Below are 20,360 nucleotides of genomic sequence, written 5' to 3'. Positions count from 1 at the left end.
ATCCTCTGCAAGAGCAGTAGGTGCTGTAACCATTGAACCATCTCTCCAGCCCCATATAGTAACCTATAAGATAGCAAACCATAATGCTTTGGTCACTTTATTACAGCAAGATCACTATACATTAGGTGGCTCTTTTTTTATGCTAAATAATATCCCATTGCCAGAATATACCACAGTTTATCCATTTATATCTTTATTGCTTCCAGGGTTTTGCAGCTATGCATAAAACATCATGTACAAATTTTTGTGTAGATGCAAATTTCTTACTTGTTGTGTAAATACTAAAGCGTGAAGTTGCTGGATTATAAGAGTGAGTTTTTGTTTTACAAGAAACTGCCAAACTGTCTTTACGGGTGGCTGTAGCATTTCCACCAGCCGTGAGAGATCCTCTCATCCCCCACCCTCGCCCACATTTGCTACTGCCATCAGTTTGGGATTCTGGCCATGCCTAAGCATTCGATGATATCTCACAGCTGTTTCAGTCTGCAGCTCCCTAATGGTGTCGAGGGCTGAACGTGTTTTCACATGCACAGGTGAGCAGGCACCTCAGTAAAGAAGGCATCCTGTTATTAAATGTTTGCCCTTTAAAAATGTTTATTCTTGCCGGGCGGCGGTGGCGCACGCCTTTAATCCCAGCACTCGGGAGGCAGAGCCAGGTGGATCTCAGTGAGTTTGAGGCCAGCCTGGTCTACAGAGCGAAATCCAGGACGGGCACCAAAACTACACAGAGAAACCCTGTCTTGGAAAAAAAAAAAAAAAGTTTATTCTTTGACAGTCTGATCATGTGTATGATGTATTTTGATCATATCCCCCCCCCCCCAACACACACACATTTCCTCTAAACTCCTTCCTCTCAAGTTTCCTTCCAGCTTTTGTGTTGTGTTTAGAGATCCACTGGGTTTCCTGGGGGCTTCCATGAGGACAGGTCTGGGGTTGTTACTGGAGCATGTGCAACTTACCAGTGGTTATTACATCAAGAATAATGAAATAACGCCACAACCATTAACTGCCGAAAGCTCCTCAGGCTAGAGGTGGGGACCTTATAAACCCTGCTGCCATCCATGAATATTTTCATTCTGGTGGGCTGTTGACCCACATGTATATTCTTGTATATTCTTGTCAAGAACTCCATGGGTGCCTGGGAATAGGACATACTGGGACAAAGCTTAGATCACGGAAGTCTTGGTAAGATACAGAGCTACAGGTGGGGCGGGGGCGGGGGCGGGGGGGGGGGGGGGGCAAATATAGTCTTCTAGCCTCCTTTCCCACTGGGTGATCAGAGGTCAGACAGACATTCCTCTCAGGCCTCCTCCCTGAACCAGAGATCAGGACTTGGCTTCATCCTCTTCCTGTCAGTCTTTCTGTTGTTGTTTGTTTTTTGAGACAGGGTTTCTCTGTATAGCCTTGGCTGTCAAGGAACTCACTCTGTAGACCAGGCTGGCCTCCAACTCAGAGATCGGCCTGCCCCTGCCTCCCATGTGCTGGGATTAAAGGTGTGCGCCACCACAACCCCCAGACTCTTCCTGTCATTTTTGACTGGTTGGTAATGCCACAGGCTTCCTGTCAGACCTGACATTCTTTGATGTTTGGAAGGCACCGGGCTGCAGAGCAGTGGCTGCCTGTCATTAATGACTCTCACACGATTAACAGCTAGGAAGATAAGGAAAGAATAAGTAAATGTGATGATGGTTGCCGTGGTTAGCTGGCATCTCCATCAAAGCAGTGTAGAAGTTGAATTCTTCAGCTGGGTTTAGGGGGACTATGGGATTTGTACTGGAATAGAATTCTATGCTATGTTAAAAAACACATGCACCATTGCTAAGCAGACATTCACTAATTTTCATAAATCAAAGTACTGACCCTGTGTAGTGATATTTTATTTGTGCTGAAATGGGATATTTTATTTGTATGTTAATAAATAAAGTTGCCTGGACATCAGAGGTCAGCGAGCCATAAACAGAAATCAGGCGGTGGTTGCACATGCCCTTAATCCGATCACATGGCAGAGTCTCTGTGTGGTCAAGGACACAGCCAGCTTGGTGACACTCGCCTTTAATCCCAGTACCAACCATAGAGACCTGGAGGTCTGTATAGACAGGCAGAGACAAGGAAGTCATGTGGCTGTGCTTAGAGCCAATGAGAAAGCAGAACAGGAAGGCAATAAAAGCACAGGAGGAAGAAGCGCTCTCTTGGGAAGCTATGCCGTGGTGGTAAGATAAGGTTAGTCATGGCTTTTCGCTATTTCTCTGATCTCTTCGGCTATTACCTTTGTATTTGGCTCTGTGTTTCTTACTTAATAAGACTGTTTAGAAATTCGTGTACACCCTGAGGATTACCCACCCACCCTACTAGCTGCTCCATGACCATACCAACCAGCGATGGTTCCACTCCTGCATCATATCAGGTTCTTTTGGCAATTTTTAATGCCTATCACAGCCAGAGTAAACAAAATTTAAACCCCTTCCTGTTACCATAAAGCAAATATAAAATCCTCAAATTCTAACTATAATTCCATTCTCCTCCGTATTTTGATGAAACAGAAACATCAAAATCTGGTTTGCATTTCCAAAGCTCCTTTAGCATACATCCTGTGTAACTGTAGTCATGGGCTCTCGTAATCATGTGCCTTGCTTGGGATGTTAGAATTGGTTGGTTAGGGTCACTACTGAAATGGTGGAACATCACAACCAAAAACCATGTGAGGAGGATAGGGTTTATTTTACTTGGATTTCTACAGCACTGTTCATCATTGAAGAAATCAGGGCAGGAACCTGGAGGCAGGAGCTGATGCAGAGGCCATGGAGGGGTGCTCCTCAGCTTGTTCCGCCTGCTTCCTTATAGAACCCAGGACCACCAGCCCAGGGATGGCACTGGTCCTCCCCTGTCAATCACTAATTTAAAAAAACCCCACAAGCGTGTAGCATTTTCTTGTTTGTTTTTTTCAGTTGAGGTTCCCTCCTCTCAGATGACTTTAGTTTGTGTCAAGTTGACATAAAGTATCCAACACAGAGTTCTTTATCATTTAACTGCCCTCTTGGGCTCCCTGGCATAGTTGTAAGTTACCATGGCAAAGCATGCATGGAAATACCTTTTGAAAAGTAATTCAGATGATTTCCAGATCTAGAAAAGCAGAGCCGTGTGGACGGCACAGACTGTTCAGTCCTCCTCAGCTGTTTTAGTTTGCACACCAAGTCTCAGGAATTTGAGTAACAAAACTGCTGTCTAGGGGAGACCGCTGAAGATCGCCTTACAGACTCTATGACCGTTAACAAGTTAAAGCTGATTATTTTGTTACCTAATAAATTTTCTGGGTTCGCTGTGACACAAAATCCGTAAGAAATACGTCATCCTTACATTTCCAGACATTGCACTTTCCCCTGGGGTTCATTTGCATACTGTCTTCCTGTTCGTATGTCCTTTGTGTGTGTGCTTTGTATTGTTCCGCGTGTTAAAGCAATTACAACTGACAAAACACACTGGGAAAGCTTTCTTGTAAGCAGAGCAGAGACCATGTGACTACGTTCTTGCGGAGGAGCCGTCTCTTACTGATAGGATCCCGGTGTGTTTCCTGTTATTCATGCAGAAAGTGTGTCAAAGAACGACAGCACTGGGAAGGGGGAGAACAAGGGAATCCGTGGCTGATATGTAGAACTGAACTGTATTGCAAAATAAAAAAAAAAAAAAAGAAGAACGCCAGCCCTGAGTGCATAAAGATTTGTGTGCATATGTATGTGACATTGCAGGCCAAAGGTAAAGAAAGACAGTGGTTAAGACACCAAGCTACCGGAGAACTAGACGACGCCAAGATCATCGATGGGCTAGCTGGAGAAAAAGCCATCTACAAACGTCGGGGTGATCTGGAACCCCAAGTAAGTAATGGGGAATCCCGAGCCTCAGCTCCACATAGTTCAGCCTTCTGTAGAGAGTTCATGAGTTGTGTCAAAACACCATTAACCCAGAATATACAACTACAGAAAGCATTATGTAAGACAAATAAAACATCTCATCCAGACATAGAACACACACACAAAATAGGATAATTTAAAAAGCAATCGATACAAGGATCCTGCATGGTGATGCATTCTTTTAATCCCAGCACTCAGGAGGCAGAGGCTGTGTGAGATCGAGTCCAGCTTGATCTATATAGCAAGTTCCAGAAAAGCCAGGGCTGCATTGTGAGATGCTGTGTCAAAATCAGCACAAAGGCAGGGGAAGCTTTCATCAAATCCAGAAGAGTTAACAGCAGGGATCAAACTGTGACCGAAGGTCCACCCAGGCAGAGAAGGGAGAGTAAATAGTAAACCCTGAAGATGCAAGTTCCTGGAGTTACAGTCTTGAGTAGAAGGAAAGCCAGCCTTCTTACCCCACCCAGCCCAGGCAACCTCAGACGAAACCAAACAGCAAACAGCCCTCACTCTGACCACCAGTATCCCCTCAGCAGAACCTCCAGAAAGCCTAGAGCTACCTATGTTTCTGCCTACAGGTCCACTCCCCAGATACAGAGTGGGTACGGTGTGGGTGGGGGAAACGGGAGACACTGTTTATGAATCCCAGAGAATTCTTCAAGTAACAAAGCAATCTTAGTGGTTTCCTACTCTCCTGGAACTTTAAGAATCCGCATCCACAAAATGCATTCAGTTTTAACAAACAAAGAGTTCTCCCTTAAGTTACATACTTGCAGTAAGCATTTGCCATACTGTGGCAACATGGTCAAATACTGAATGTTAGTGAACTTTGGGGTTTTCCGTGGTCCTGAATAATCAAAACTGCTGAGTAGCTGCTGAGAGTGGGGGTGCAGTGGGAGAGAGTGGGAGAGCCGCTCTCTCTGAATGTTTACTCAGAGTGGGTCTGGTGGTCATCTGGGGCTACTTCTGTGTCCCCGCCATGAGTCAACAGCTTTCTTTACTGACTCACTGTGGTCAGCAAGTGTTTGGACACAACTGTGAGTCAGTCATGGACATGTGTGTATGCCACCACTCCTAACTGGGGCAGACTCAAGTTTTAAAGGGATGTATGAAATTTGCTTCCTACTATTACCCTCGGAGCAGCTGTGGTGCTTTACATTTTTTATTTATCATGGCGGGGGTGGGGGATGCATGCCACCGCAGGCATACAGAACTCTGAGGACTGGTGGGAGTCAGCTGTCCTTCCACCTTGCAGTCCTAGGAATCGAACCCAGGTTCAGGCTTGATGGCGACTACTGTTCCTCCCAAGCCATCTCATGCGCCATCTCACCAGCCCACTACAGTGTCCTCTTCAAACTGTTCTGCTCATTATTTTTCACGCATGTCAGCAACTGTATAGCAGAATCTTCTGGAATTTTTCTTATTTATTGTAATTTGGCACATTGGCAGATCTGGGCTCCAAACCTCTCTCGTGAGGTTTCACTTTTTAAGCAGTAGTGTTTGCCAGACAGCAGTTCAGTGCCACTTTCACTGCCAAAAAGAGAAAAAGAATTGAGACGTTCTGAAAACATTTCCTTACGCTCTTGGCCAGACCCCCTCTCCTGTGACCGTGTCTTAGCAGTCTGGCACTTCTTCAGCCTAGGTAGAGAATGATCTTCAAGTGACTGCATAATAGAAGAGAAGCTGATGTGGGCTCTCTCCAGGGGAGGGGGTGCTGAGGCACAGAGTAAATGACGTGGGGTTTCTATCCTTCCAGATTTGTATTTTTCTAACACTGTAAGTGGTCAGCCTCCAGCAGGCAGCTCTTACTGTAGTCCAGAGGAAGCGCTTCCCATGCGGTCCCGACAGCCAGTACAGTCTGATAGCCACTTGCTGAGTACAGTCACCCCGCCTATCTGCTGGGAGGGTCCTGTGCAGCCTTGAGCCTGGGGCCGATCTGCCCACCTGGGGCTGGCACTGCAGAGCCTGGGTGAGGCCCCAGGATGGCAGCTGACCATGGTTTCTACCACTCCCTCCCTCAGCTGGGTAGCCCACAGCAGAAGCCCAAGCGCTTGCGCCTGGTGGTAGACGTTTCTGGCAGTATGTACCGCTTCAACGGGGTGGATCGCCGGCTGGAGCGCTCAATGGAGGCCGTGTGCATGGTCATGGAAGCCTTCGAGAACTATGAGGAGAAGTTCAAGGTAATGGCATGAGCTGGGGATCTAGAATGTCACTGGTCGCTTCTGCTCAGGAGTGAGTCCTGGGCTAGGGACTCAGCAGTGGGTGCAGACTCCACCCAGAACACTGGACACTGTCCTCTGGCCAGCTCATTTGTCATCGGGGAAAGTGGCCCACTGCTTCCCCTGTCCTAATAGTAACCTGGTTGAAGGGCCCAATAAACCTCCAGCTCCCCCAGAGAAAAGCAGCAACATACACGCTGTATGATGTTTCCTACAAACATGAAGTCTGTTCTCAAATTTCCCTGGGCATCCTCATCCTAGTGCCCCTTAGCACTGATGCCCCATCACTAGCCAGTCTGTGCACACCCTAGCAACGCCCTGTTCTCTGCCTCCCTTTCCACACGAACAGCAAACAGACAATATAAACGTCCCCCGCCAACATGAAGATGCACTTCTGGGAGGAAGCAGCCTCCTTGCTCACTTCCAGCTTATTCATTTTGCTATTAACTCCTCCATTTCAGAGGTCTGAGTATAGGGAGGGGATCCCCATGTTGCTGTGCTGCTAGCCAGTATGAGCCGATCTGATCGTGATCGTCCACATCTGGACTGGCATCACAGGGGATAACCTGAGCACCGCACATGCGAGAGAGACGTGCTGTGTACAGACACTGTGAGGGATGCATAGCCCAAGCATAGGAACTCTAGCTTTTGTACTGGATAAAACCACCTCGAGGAACAGACGGTCTCAAATCAATTGCCATTACCCCCCCTCAACCTGTACCTGAAGATGGCTTCCTATACCATGGCTCTGTTTTATGCTACAAACAAACAAATTGATTTGCCATTTCAACCAGGGACTTTGTGAAGGATGGCCCTTCAGAGCTAAGTGGTGAGGAATGAGCAGCACCCAGCAGTGAATACTGTGAGGGGCGGCAAGGTTCTGCACAAACCAGGGGTCCAAATGTGTCTAACACATGACAGCATGAGAAGGAGTTCTGCTTCCCTTCACAACATAGACACCATCCCTCCTGACCACTGAAAATCGTGGAACTATTCAGGAGCCCCTCTGACAGGATGAGGACCAAGTGCTTGGAGAAATCTGGGAAGAGACTTTCTGCTTCTGAGTAACATGGTGACTCCCATGACGGAGCTTCCATGGGAGCCAGAGTCGGTCAGTCCTCAAAGCACTCTTGTTAGCAGATGCAGCAGCAGGCTTCTGAGGACTGCCGTTCAAGCTTGCCATCTCTTGACCTACACTTCATGTGTGATGGCACCTTGATTTTTTTTATATAGAAACTGTTTATTGAAATCACTTTGACTACTGATGGCCAATGGGTGCCTAGAACACTCCACCTAATGTTCAAAAGGGTTTGGGTTTGAACCTGCCCCAACATCCCATCAGTTCTTCCCAGGTCTTCCCTCCATGTTGCATATTGGAGACTGTCATATTGCCACACATCTGAGGTTTGATTGGCCACAGGCCACCCAGTCTCTGCTGGGGCTCCATGGGCCCCCTCTGTAGAGGACAGTCATATACTTTGTGAGAGCTTTGCCTGGTTCTAATTAGCTGTTTGGGGGTCCATGAGGATGAGGTGCACACAGTACAAAGGAAGGGTGACGAATTGAGACTCGGTCTGTCCCCTCTCTGATTCCAGCTGCATCAGTGGGTTCTCTGGTCACTTAGAAAGACTTGATTTTTTTTTTTGGTCTCTTTTTAGAAATATTTGATATTTCTTATATCATCATTATTCCCAACCACTGAGTCTGTCTGTACTTTGTTTTTTGTTTTTTCAATGAAAGAAGAATAAGATCCAGTAATAATTACTGAGAGGCCGTAACTTACTCAGAAAATATAAAATGACTCATGAGCAGATGATGGTTTGTAGAATACCCAGGACAGCATCCCACGGTGTCTTAGCCGTGTAATCTGAAGCCCTCCCCTCAGCTCTAGACAGTTCTTAATGCAGTCTTCCTGCAGTTAGCCCTGGGCTGTGGAGCATGGACTCTGCGTCTGCTGACTTCAGAAGTGCTCCCCATCCCCCCTCTTGGCATCCGTTTGTGTTGTGTTTGGCTAGAGCTCAGCGCTGACTTGTGGGTCATTATAGACTGTACAGGAGGCTCACTTAGAGTCTAGAGTCTGCCTCCACCATCATTCCACATTAGCACAGCCCGTGCCAAACCACAGGGACCCTCAGGCGAGAGAGTTCCTGAGACGGAAAGGTAATTCAGCAGCCTGGCATGTGCTAAGCCACTTGACGTCTTCAAAGTGCCTCAGTGTTCAACCACCTGACTTCCCCTCTTCCCAGAACAGCACAGTTTACGGACAGGCAACATCAGTCCCACCAAGCCGGTGACCAGCATCACCCCACTGTTCGCACAGCACTCGGGCAGAATGCTAACCATTACGTAAACTGTTGAATGTTGGTCCAGAAGCTTTCTTCCCCTACCTTCGTTCCAGTCTGTTCTGTTCTTCAAGCTCCTGGGAGTTTTCATTGTCAGCTTAAAATAGACTTGATTTTCAAAGTCCTCAGTAACACCAAAAGTTTGGTGACTATTTTTCTACTATGCATTCAAATAATGGTACCAGAAAATAGACTTATTCTCTCATTCAGAAATTGGGCTTTGGAGAGACAGTAACTTAAAATACATTGTCTCTATGAAGGTATGTAAGCTAGCCTCTAAGGCAAAGAGTATAAAGGAAGCCAGTGGGGAACCTGGGGGGTTAGGGAGCAGGGAGCACTTTAATGAACCCCTGCTCCCCAGGTCTGCAAAAGCAACTCCACTTAGGGTGATTCTGCACAATGTTGTATAGTGGGTTTCATACAGTTTTTCATCTGGAGAAAGGATTCCACAGCTAAACCTATTTGAAATGCAAGAAAGCATCCGAAAGGCACTGCTGTGGGCTAGGGATGCAGCTTCGGCCGAAGAGTGTGCCTGGTGGTCTGGTTTCCTCTCGATGCTATGACAAACACCAAGACCAAAAGCACTTCAAGGAGTGAAAGCCTATTTGGCTTCTGTTTCCAGGTCTGTCCACTGAGGGAAGTCAGGGCAGGGACCATGGAGGAATGCTGCTTCTGGCTATGATAGTCTTTCTCATCCAGCCCAAGTCCACCTGTCTAGGTGTGGAGCCATCTCCAGTGAGCTGGTCCTCTCTCATCAGTCAATCTCTCACAGACATGACCCCAGACCAGGCTCTTCTTCAACGGAGGTTCTCTCTTCCTAGGTTAATGATAAAAAGTAACCAGGATGCCTAGCCTATATACAAGACCCTAGGTTCTGTCCTCAACAGAGAAAAAAAGAAGAAAAGGAAATCCACCATTCTAGAACCAGTACTGAACTCCTGTTTGTATTAACTCTGAGGACTTCCCTCTGGAGAAGGTGCCACTGGTCCTCACATGTATGAATCATTCTCCCCTCTAGACAGACGTATACAAGACACAAGAGCTCCTAAACTACAAGAAGCCAGCTTCCCGGTTCCAGTTCTTATTTGTTATGAGCTGCAGGAACCTGAGAGCTGGGAATTATTGCCACCAACCTCTTTCCACAGATGAGGAAACCAAGATTCAAAGAAGTTAAATACTCGGCCCAGGTCACACCGCTGGACAGTGAAATGCCAGGACTTCTAACCCCACATTTAAGGATCTTACTTTTTTAATCCTATTTCTTCCTGTTTTATTTATGTTTAAACCCATGCCAAATCAATATTTTCAAAAATTCATTCAAAAGTAAACTAACTTTGTGATCTATCATTTCCTACTTTTATCCCACCATGCAAAGGTGGTGTAATAGATATGGTTTCCTTGATGCTGTCTTGATGAGGAAGGCTTCGTTACTTCCCAGAAGGCTATAGAAAGATATGACTCACAGAGATGCCTGCTGGGAAATTCCTTCTATCACACACTTAGCTGAGCGTCTGTAATTACTCCTTTTCCAGTGCCTGAAGGACACACCTTGAGTTTAAATATGGAGACCAGTCATCCTATCAGGTTTAGGCTCTGAGTATATTTGTGCTATTACCCAGAGATAGGACCAAAAAGCACATGAAGTTATGCAAAATAAGTCAGTAGTTGACAGAAATATTGGCCACAAGAAACAAAGAGCCTAAGGAGAGAGAGGAATAGCTTGGGGACTCACTGTTTCTCTGTAGTATCTTGGATTAATAGAGACAACAGGAAACCTCTGTTTTAGGAAAGGCTGATGGTCCCTCCCAGCATCAGAGTTAACACCCACAGCAGAGCTGGTTTAGAGAATCTGAGATGAGCTTTATGAAGATGCTTCCACGTGAGGAGGGCAAAGCAAGTATTGACCACCATCATCACTAACTGGACTGCTCTGTACTGACTTCTAATCAGAAGCCTAATAAAGCATGGCCTAGCCCCAAACCAGTCAGTGATGATCCTTCCTGTGTGTGCGGAGCTCCCTTTGCATCTCTTTGAATTCCTGCTGGATGGTAAATTTCTGTGTCTTCGTTGAGACTCTGGTTTGCTTTATATTTGTATGCCTTCCTCTAAAGGAATGAGGTTTTCAAATCAAACCTAGCAAAAGGGGATCTAAACAAATTGTAAAGTGAAGAAGCATCAGAGAGGGCCCGCTCAACAGCTGTCATTTCGTATTTATGCTGAATGCTAAGAACAAGACTCCTCGATGATTTCCAGGGTACTTTGTGAGCCACTTAGAAAAATTACAGCCTAAAAATTGGGTGGTTGATAGGGACAATGAGGCCTTTGTTTATTGAGTCCTGTGCTGCTCCATGGAAACGTGTGTGTGGCCTCTCCTGGCTGATTCCATGGTGGTACTGGCAGAGCCCGGCCTGGGGGATGGTAGAATCAGAAAAAGGAAATGAATGACTCCAGCTTATGATACCATACTCCTGTTATCCTAGCACTGAGTGGCTGAGGCAGGAAGATCGTAAGTTTGAAGCTAGCCTGGGATACATATCACACAAATAAGAACAGAGTGAGTTCATATATGTTTTCCTTGAACTCAGTTTTAAGAATAAGAAAATTACAGTTTTTAAACATGGGTGAAGGCCTACCTGGCAACATCCATTATTATCTCATTAATCCCAACCATCCCTTAAAAGGGAGGGGGGAAAATTGAGTCATTCACAGTTCTTTTACCTCAGTGCAGCATGGGAATCTGCTTCTTCCATCTGTGTAAGCCCTCCTTAAAAGATACTTCAGCTGGTGGTACAGGCCTGAGCCCAACTACCCAGGCAGAAAGTTTGTAAGTTCAAGAGCCACATGGATACATAGTGATTCAAGGCTAGCCTGGAATACTTAGTAAGACCTTCTTCAAAACCAAAAGAGGACTAGAGATAGAACACAGTGGGAACGTATTTGCTAGCGTAGCTGAGGCCCTGGGTCAATGCCCAGTACCACAAAAAAAAAAAAAGGGAAGGGAAGGGGAAGCATACATAATCCCTCAGCCCCTGCTCGAGCTGTCCCCTGACCAAGCCCTCCCAAGGGAGGTGTACATGGGACCTAGGGGCCAGGCCTTCTTCTAACTACCTGATGAATGTCCCACCTCTTCTCTCAGGGCCTCATGGGCCTCTTTCTTGGGTCTGCCTTCCTAGGGCAGGCTCAGGTGGTGTAAGCAAATCAAGGTCTGAGGGGCAGCCAGAGGGGACCAGAGGCAAGAACTCCCCATATTGCCATGTTCCACAAGCTTCAACGAGGCCACATATTGATCCTGACTTCACCGGTCATTAAGATGTAACATTTCTCAAAGTAGGAGATAAGAGCACGTTTTACCTGGCAATTTGTAACCAGCTTCATAGTTTTCAAAGGTTTAGTCATCCTGTGTAGACCTCCAGTTATGTCCTCCTCTTGGGGATGAATGCTAGGTCTTTACCTCCCGCTGCATCTCCTCAGTACACAATTTGAGCACATCCAAAGTGGAATTCATCTTTCCTAGATAATGCCGCCCACTGCCTGTCTTAATGGAGGGCACTTTCACCAGGAATATTTCTTCTTCCCATTTCAGACGTGGCAGCCTGAGTTATGTTAGATTGTGTTTGTCATCTGGCTTAGGAAAAATAGCATTCTGGTTTCTGGATGGTTTCTAAAAGAATGTAGCCCACAAGCAAAAGGCAAGCTGGTGGTTGCCCCAAGGTGTTTGCAAGCTCTGAGAGCTTTGCTGCCGTAGGCGTGCTCAGCATGGTCTCAGAAACTACAAGTACAAAGATGATCGCATAAGACCCAGCCCGCGAAGAACTTCCCATCTTCAGAGGCGCAGACAGGGAACGGCTGGATTGCATCCCCCATCACAGCTAGTCGGGGTTTTTACAGGAGGTGTTGGAGGACAGCTGTTGATGCTAGACTGGCAGATATCCCAAATGTTCCCCCAAGTCTTCATCCCCACACCCACATCCTTGCAGATACTTCAGTCGCTCCACTGTCCCAACCTTCAGATTGTCACAAAATGTCTTTAATAGAGGTGGGAGGGTCAGAGGAGCAGAGACTGGGGTCTCTCAGATTGTTCACCTCTGACTTTCAAAGTCTGTAGAATAGCAGCACCTGACTCCCAAGGCCGACCTCTTCTCAATAGTCAGGACTCTCTCATGTGCCCAGAAGATAGAATTAAGGAGTGCTTCCTAAATGGAAAGATATATGCCATGTATTAACAAGTGGAAAAGCACATTATACAGTCACACGGTCGATATCATCCAAGGTTGTGTTGATGCTGATGTGTGTGTATGTGAGTATGCAGCTTGCCATGTCTGTTAGAAGGGACTAAGGACCCAAGGGCATCTGTCATAGAATATTTTCAGAGGTTATCTTGAACAGAATTGTGGATAATTTTGGCCTTTTCTGTACTTTAATTTCTATGAGTATGTTTGACTTTTAGAAATTAGAGGTATATGCTTGTTCTCTCTTGGAGCTCTGGTGAAGGGTCAGCTTCAGGCTGTGCTTGTTGGTAGAATTGAGTTGCTCAGAATCATGGACAGAACTCCCTTTTCCTTCTGGCTCTCGGCTTCTGGGGGCTACTGATGCCCTTGTCCACAGTCCCCTCCATCTCCATCGTAGTTAACTCCTTCATGTCAGATCTCCCTGATGCTTCAAATCTATCTTCCCCTTCTATCAGCAGCCAGGAAAAGACTCTGCTCTGAAGGGCTCTGTGTGATTAAGTTAGGCCCACTAGAAAACCTCTTGTGATTAACTCACAGTCAAGTAAACTTAATTACATCGGCAGATCCTTTTTGCCATGGAAGTTAATGTAATCATAAGTGATAAGCCATTATGTTTACCAGACTTGACCACAAGTGTGGAGAGAGTAGAGAGCACAGATGTGGCAGCTGGAATCCTGCCTAACACCGTGTGTGTGGTTCCTACAAAGTCTCCCTTGAAAATTACACACGAAATTTGGGGTAGCCCCTGAAGTCCTCAGCGTACTTCCCACCTCTTTCCAGGGGGCAGAGGTCTCAGAAGAAATGAGTTCAAAATGTGTTGGCCTTTGTTGATGGCGCACATCTGCCTCTCTATCTGCATTCCTTTATGGCCAAATATTGAACGATGTGGAACAATCCAGTGTTGGGGTTCATAGGACCAACGACCATTCCATTACTCATTGACCCGTACTCTCCGACTCTCTTACATGTAGTATGACATCGCTGGACACTCAGGAGATGGCTACAACATCACCCTTGTTCCCGCTAACAAAATCCCCAGGGACAATAAACAGAGACTAGAAATTCTGAAGGTAAATACACTCTGTTCCTTCTATATGTTGTGAGGTTCTCTATCGGATTAGATAAAAACTAGAAGGAGTCGCTGAAGAATCAATAGATATATCATACACTTTCAAGCACTGAGTAAAAACCATCTTTCGTGTTTAAATTCCTTTTTCCATCACTAAATTTAATTTTCCCTGCATGTTTTCAGAGTCTCTGTGTTTCGTTGGGTTTCAGCATCTAAGAGCAGAACTCCTCGTAGTCAGACAGACATGCTCAGTAGAAAGAACGAACCACCCCTTTTAGGGTGCTCTGTATTCCAATTTTATGTTTCTCTTAGTATTTTTGAATGACAAATTCAGTTTCACATACTTAAATCTGCAGTAGACATCACGATTTTAAAACAGATTTGTTCTTTTGCAACTGGAAACAGTGTTCAGCATTACAGATTAACTTGTTTACTGGAAATTCAACCCCTTCCTTATTTTCTCCTGCATCTTGCCCCTCTTCGGGGTGATACCAAGTGACATATTTTCTTGCTTTAAATAGAAGGTTGAACTTTTAAGTGTCCATTGGGAACATTTGGGAGCATGGCCTGTTTCTAAGAAAGCCAGCCCCAGCCAGCACCCTTGTTCTCTGTTGTCATTCAAAGGGCTGGCACTCTGTCAGGAGAAAAATCATTGTGTTTGTGAAAAGGAGTTGCTCACCCGTGGTTTTGTGCCCTGACTCTTACCTCCAGACCATGCATGCCCACTCTCAGTTCTGCATGAGTGGGGACCACACCCTCGAGGGGACGGAACATGCCATCAAGGACATCACCAAAGAAGAAGCCGATGAGTACTTTGTCATCATCCTCAGTGATGCAAATCTGTCGCGATATGGAATAAATCCTGCCCGGTTTGCCCAGATCCTCACAAGTGACCCTCAAGTTAATGCCTTTGCCATTTTTATTGGCTCTTTAGGGGATCAAGCAGCCAGGTAAGCATTGTCTCAGCAGACAGCAGGTATAGTAAACATCTGGCATGTGTTGTTTCTCAGACCTCAGCCTGAGGGCCTGGGGAAGGCAGGTAAAACAGGTCTAGAGTGTCTAATGTCACTCTTGGGGTACACAGTGCCCTGGCAAGCAATTATAGTTTAGAAAGAACATGATCTCTAGAGTTTTCTGGGCAAGAATTTATAATTTTAATTGTTTTTTAAAATAATTACCAAATTGATGTCCCCTCTAATAGGTTAGAAGTATTTTATAGATTAGGTACTTTACAGAGACCCCCAAGCCCAATCTAATCAGTTTATGTTCAAATCATATTCAAAATAGCAAATACGGAGAGCTGTGGTTGTAGCTCAGTGGTAGAACACTTGCCTATCATGCATGAGGCCCCAGTTCAGTCCATAGTATTGCCAAAAATAAAAAACAAAGGAGACCAACAATAGTAACTTTCCTAGCATAACAAAAACTATATTCACCTATATGTAATGTGTATCTGTTTGGTGTGTGTAACCAGACATTGTCTCAGTCACTGTTCTGTCACTGTCAAGAGACATCATGACCAAGGCAGCCCTTATAAAGACAGCATTTGATTGGGGGCTTTTGTACCACGTCAGTGGTTTGGTCTGAGATCACCATGAGAGGAAGCAAACAGGCATGGTACTGGACAGTAGTGGAGAGCTCGATGAGCCGAGGGGGCCTCATTCAAACTACCACAGATGTATAGAGACTTACTGAAGTTTGTTTGAGGATACATGTGCTTACGTAAGTGACCACGTACATATTTAGATGTGTATATACATAAGCATACATGTATGTGCCTCCATATGTGTGTAAATCTATAGCTCTCACTGGAGAGACAAGTAGATGAGACACCTTGCACACAAAGGAAGACTGTGTGTATGGAGAGTGTTACATGCTATAGTGAACATGCTGCCTGATAACTGTAGGCGTTTATAATCACACAAGAAGTGCCTCTGGAATGACCCAAAAGGAGAGGCCAGGAAACACTTTCCATAACTTAAACACACTAACAGAAAGTGTTTGCTTTTTTCATTGCCTAAAATACTCATAAAAGGCAGAAAACACGACTGAAATTGTATCTCAGAAAAAACTACCCTGTCTTACAAACAGAGGGCCTGCCTTTGCTTCTGCCTCTTCCGAGTGCCCTGCTCTGTGGTACAGACCCTCCTGAACCAGGGAGGTTTCAGCCCCTTGGATGCAGACACTTCCCCAGTCAGCTTGAGACAGACTCGGGGTCACAGACTTGTGGTCACTCAGTGCAACTGACTGCGCACACTTCTCTTACTCTTATGTGTTAGCACTTCACATTTTCTGGAACCTTCCTGTCCTCAAAGCCTCCTCTGTCCACATTCCCAGCACCAGCCCCGCATTAGGCGGGCGGCAAGCTCAACAAATGCTGGATGAGCTGAAACGGCGTTTTCTCTTTCTAGTGAACAGATCCTGTTGGAATACTTAAGGAAGCACAATAATACCCTTGTGGTTTCCTGGGGAAATGGTCCAACATCCACTGGCAAAAGACACGGAACAGACTTAGCTGGTCTGCCCGGCATGCCAAGTACATGATCCTACACAGAGTGGCTGACTTTTTTTAAATGTCACTCCAAAACCAAATTTTGTTGGCACAATGAAAGGCGGTGTTCTTTTCAATATATCTGTCTTGCCGTCTTTTGCCTTCAAAGATGGTCTTTTGTTCCAAATGATAAATTGACATTTTTTAAAAATGGCCATGAGCCTGCTCAACCTCAGAATGGTCAAAGCAGCAGTTGGATAGTGCAGATTGCATTTCACATTATGTGATGGGGAGGAACCAGACATGCACTTGGGGACTTAACTGCAGCGAGTTGGAGGCCTGTTTCCTAAGAGAAGAGAAGCTTTTGAAGTAGAGTGTGAGGCTATATTACTCGGCCAGATGCAGGTGAGCTAACTCCAGATGGCCCCCTCAGGCACAGTCCTATCAAGGGCTGTAACACAGCAGGAACCGATAACACTTCAAAACCACTAATTTTCTCCCTGAAAAGATCTTTCCCTGTCCCCGATGCTTTCCCGGGGCTTTCATTGCTTAGTGACAGCCAGTTCAATTGCAGGCAAAGTATGAGAGAGTGAAAACATCCTTTTGTAAGAACCCATTTTGATGCTGTGACTGGCCCAGGGCAGAGGCTTGAACGGGAGCCTTGATTTGCAATGGTGATTGCCTTCCCTTCCCTTCCCTCTGACAGGCTTCAGAGAACTCTGCCAGCTGGCCGGTCTTTCGTCGCTATGGACACCAAGAAGATCCCTCAGATTTTACAACAGATCTTCACCTCTACCATGCTGTCCAGTATCTAAGAAGAACCCCTTACCACCCCAGGATTGGAAGCAAGCTACAAGTAGAGAAATTCTGAAAAGACAGCAAGCAAGCGAGCCTGTGCTGTGGCTGGATGCTGCTCTCCCACAGTGCACGGACTTGTGAATGGAAATGTACTCTGGAAAGGTTGGAAGTCCGCAGAGGAAATGGGGTGACCTGCATTTCTTAAAAGGTCAGCGTTGAAGGAAGTAGGTGCAGGAACTACCGGGCTTGGTCTGGTTCCAAACCCAGAGGATAAAAAATGCCCACTTTTGCCTTAATATGTCATCTGTCGCCAGATGCCATCCCAGAAAGCCGAGCCTGTAAGGCCGTAGTTGACACTAAGGGCTAAGTCTGCAAGCCCCACCCCGAATGTTCCTGTCTACAATTATTTTGACTTTCTCTCCAGTGTGTATTGCCCAGCCAATAACAATTTTGCAGCATTGAACCCACTGAAAAGTTTTTGGGCTACGACTTTATAAGGTGTTGGATTCTCTCAAAAATCCCATTCTCTTGACTGAAGGGAGCCAGAAGATCGTCAGGGTGCCTGCTCTCCCACGTGACCTCTGAAGGGTTCTTGAGAGAGCAAGTACCCTACTCTCCGTGCCGCCCAAGTTCAAGGGTAAAGATACCCTGCCTCAGGTTCCCCGCGTCCTGCCTATCGTGCTTTTCCAGAGTTCCACAGTGGCGTACACTTCACTGTCCAAACTATAGTGACGAAAGTAGAAGCTTGTAAGAGAGATTATGTCTACAGATTACAAAGCTACAAGCAGCATGCTTGACAGAGCTAACTGGAGATTTCTTTAGGTTTAACTAAAGAAAAGCACAGGTTTCTTTTCAGCCAAATTCTCTCTTCTTTCAAAGTGTACCTACTCACATTTTTAAGATCACATGTCCCGACAGAAGCCTCTCACAAGCCATCTAATAAAATGTTCCTCTTCACAGCTGGCGATGAAGTCAGACGTGCTGGGGGCTCCACTGTGTGTATGCTTACCTACTGTAAGCTGGAAAAATGAATCTCATTGATGATGTTCCCCTAGCCATGTACATCATACAGGCCTGTAAATTTATTTCATCATAGGACAGAAACAATGTCACCCATTTCTCCTAACACCCCATCTCCTCTTCACCAATTGTCAAATAAAAAGCAGTTGGTTCCCAATATTGTTATTACCCAATGTTTTCATGGTTTGTTTTCCTAGTCACATGCTTGTTCTGGGTGCTTGATTGTCCCAAACTGCCCAGGGTACATTATGTCATTCAGTTCTCATGGCTTGTCAGGTGGGTCCTTTTTACTGACGAAGTGCTGTTCAGAAAACTCGTCACTTTCACAAGATTCCTGATCACAGACTTTTGATTGTTCATCGAACTATGAGTATAACTTTACAGATGAAGACATGGAGCCTGACCGATATCCACGGTCACAGGCAGGCAGACCAGGCCAGATGCCCCTCCTCACCTTTTGAGCCTTTGTGTGAGCCCCTCACCCACGTGGCAGGTTGCTGCTCCCTGGTGGCCTCCACTGCTTCCCCTTCCTTCTTCCAATGTGGCTTCTGTCACCTGTCTTTGTTCCAGAGCCGTCTTCCAGCTCTTGTCCTCAGAAACCCTGTCTGCGTGATTCCAGGCACTCAGAGGTGTGGGGACCAGGGCATGGGACACTTCTGGGAAGAAGAATCTTGTAACTGCTCCTTTTTTCCTGAGTACAGCAGTGAACTGAGGAAATGCCCACAGAGGGGCAGCTTAGCCCCAAGGTCGCTGCCCCTCAGCAGCCTTTGGAAGTAGCACATAAAAATAGCTCAAGATGAGACCTTCACAGATCTCCACACAGAACCTGAGTAAGCAGAGCCATTCTTTTTTAAACATAGAAAGAATGTTCTCTAGGAATTAAATTTCCCTTTCCCACTAGCCAGACATCCTTTGCAATTGTTATTTGAAAGAGAAAATAGACGTTTCTGTGTTCTTATTTGTAAGAGGGGAAGATGGGAGGAAAAGATGCTTTGTTTTCTCTTCTCACAGTTCCTAAGACGTGTGTGCATTTATTATTAAATGTACTTGATTATAGGCCCCTCTGAGCTGTTCCCAGGCCCTCAGGAGAGCCAGCACGTAATAATAACTGTACTGTGAGCCCTCGGGAGTGCACTGAGAGACATCTAACCCGAGTCTCTCTTGCAAGCACATGAAACACTGAGAAGGTTCATTGTTAGTCCTGAGCAGCCAGGAGGAATGAGGGCCATGAATAGCCACAGTATATGATGTGTGTTCCCCCTGGAATCCTTTGTGCCCCCAATAAGATGACCTCATCCCAGATGGAGTGGCCTGAGCACAGAAGTGGGTCAGAGCGGGAGGATTTGAAGGGAGCGTCAGAGGGGAATGAATCACTTAATTCTTTCCCCCCCTTTCTTGGGAACCCTTGGAGGAGGAGAAATCCATCAGCACCAGAGGATTTTCTCAACCCTGAGGCTTTGGAGGCCATTAGAAGTGGTTTCTGAGCACAGCCTGGCCACAGTTCCCAAAAGGCCAGCTCCAGAGAATCCACCTGGCCCCTTCCTGGGCCTGTCAGGTCAGCCAAAGTAAAGTTCCTCAGGGAGCTCAGCACAGAGAGGCAGAGTGAGGAAAACAGAAAAAAGGTTGCTTTGTCTTTGATCTGGATTTGCTTCCAACATGTGCAGTTAGAAGAGAAATCCCCTGAATTCTAAACCAGTCTCCCCTACATGGACAACCTCATCTCTGGTGTAGTCCCCGTCCACTTTAAAAAGCCAACCAATAATATGCACAGTGTAAAAATGCTTAGATGGACAGTGATGTGTCATAAAGGTTTTACCTACTGCTTTGATCTTCTAACATTTGCTCTGGCAGAACCACTAAAATTCCAATTTTCCACTGATGATAGAATTTATCACGCTAGTCAGAACTGGTTTGGAAAGAGGTTCTTGATCCTGATTGGCTATTAACTACCTGTATGAACTTGACCTAGTCATTCTGGGCCTCATTTGAGTTCAATCAATGCCTTAAAATGTTTGGAGAAAATGGTTACTAAAACTAGAGTTCTATGTTCCAGTTACTTGTTTACATAGTGAGGTGACTTGTTCCAGCCTCCTTGTGAGAGCCACATCACTGCAGTATGACCTGTGTCACCAGAACCACACACGTATTTAGCTTGTCTGTCTCTGAGCATGCAGGATTTGGGCACCCGCATCACCTGCCCCTTCACAGTATTCCTGGCTGAATGTGACTATTGCCTTACATGAGCATCAGTAAAATCACACAAAAAGATCTTTCCCTCAACATACAA

General features: G+C 45.9%; 1 protein-coding gene across 3 annotated transcripts in view; it reads left to right on the top strand.

Annotated features, from left to right (window-relative positions):
- Vwa8 (von Willebrand factor A domain containing 8) overlaps positions 1-18,230 on the top strand; it is a 411,314-nt gene extending 393,084 nt beyond the window's left edge. For all 3 annotated transcript variants that reach the window (XM_052732663.1, XM_052732664.1, XM_052732662.1), the window contains 5 exons: positions 3,744-3,869; positions 5,927-6,085; positions 13,667-13,765; positions 14,476-14,714; positions 16,962-18,230. In XM_052732663.1, coding sequence (XP_052588623.1) covers positions 3,744-3,869; positions 5,927-6,085; positions 13,667-13,765; positions 14,476-14,714; positions 16,962-17,070 — 732 coding nt within the window. In that variant the 3' untranslated portion in view covers positions 17,071-18,230. The remainder of the gene's footprint in view (positions 1-3,743; positions 3,870-5,926; positions 6,086-13,666; positions 13,766-14,475; positions 14,715-16,961) is intronic.
- Positions 18,231-20,360: the final 2,130 nt, after the last annotated feature.

This window comes from Peromyscus californicus, unplaced genomic scaffold (genome assembly GCF_007827085.1).
Source record: "Peromyscus californicus insignis strain IS unplaced genomic scaffold, ASM782708v3 Scaffold_12__1_contigs__length_115047231, whole genome shotgun sequence".
NCBI classification, from domain to species: domain Eukaryota; kingdom Metazoa; phylum Chordata; class Mammalia; order Rodentia; family Cricetidae; genus Peromyscus; species Peromyscus californicus.
The sequence above is the reverse complement of the archived record's forward strand: the minus strand, read 5'-3'. Positions and strand labels throughout refer to the sequence as shown.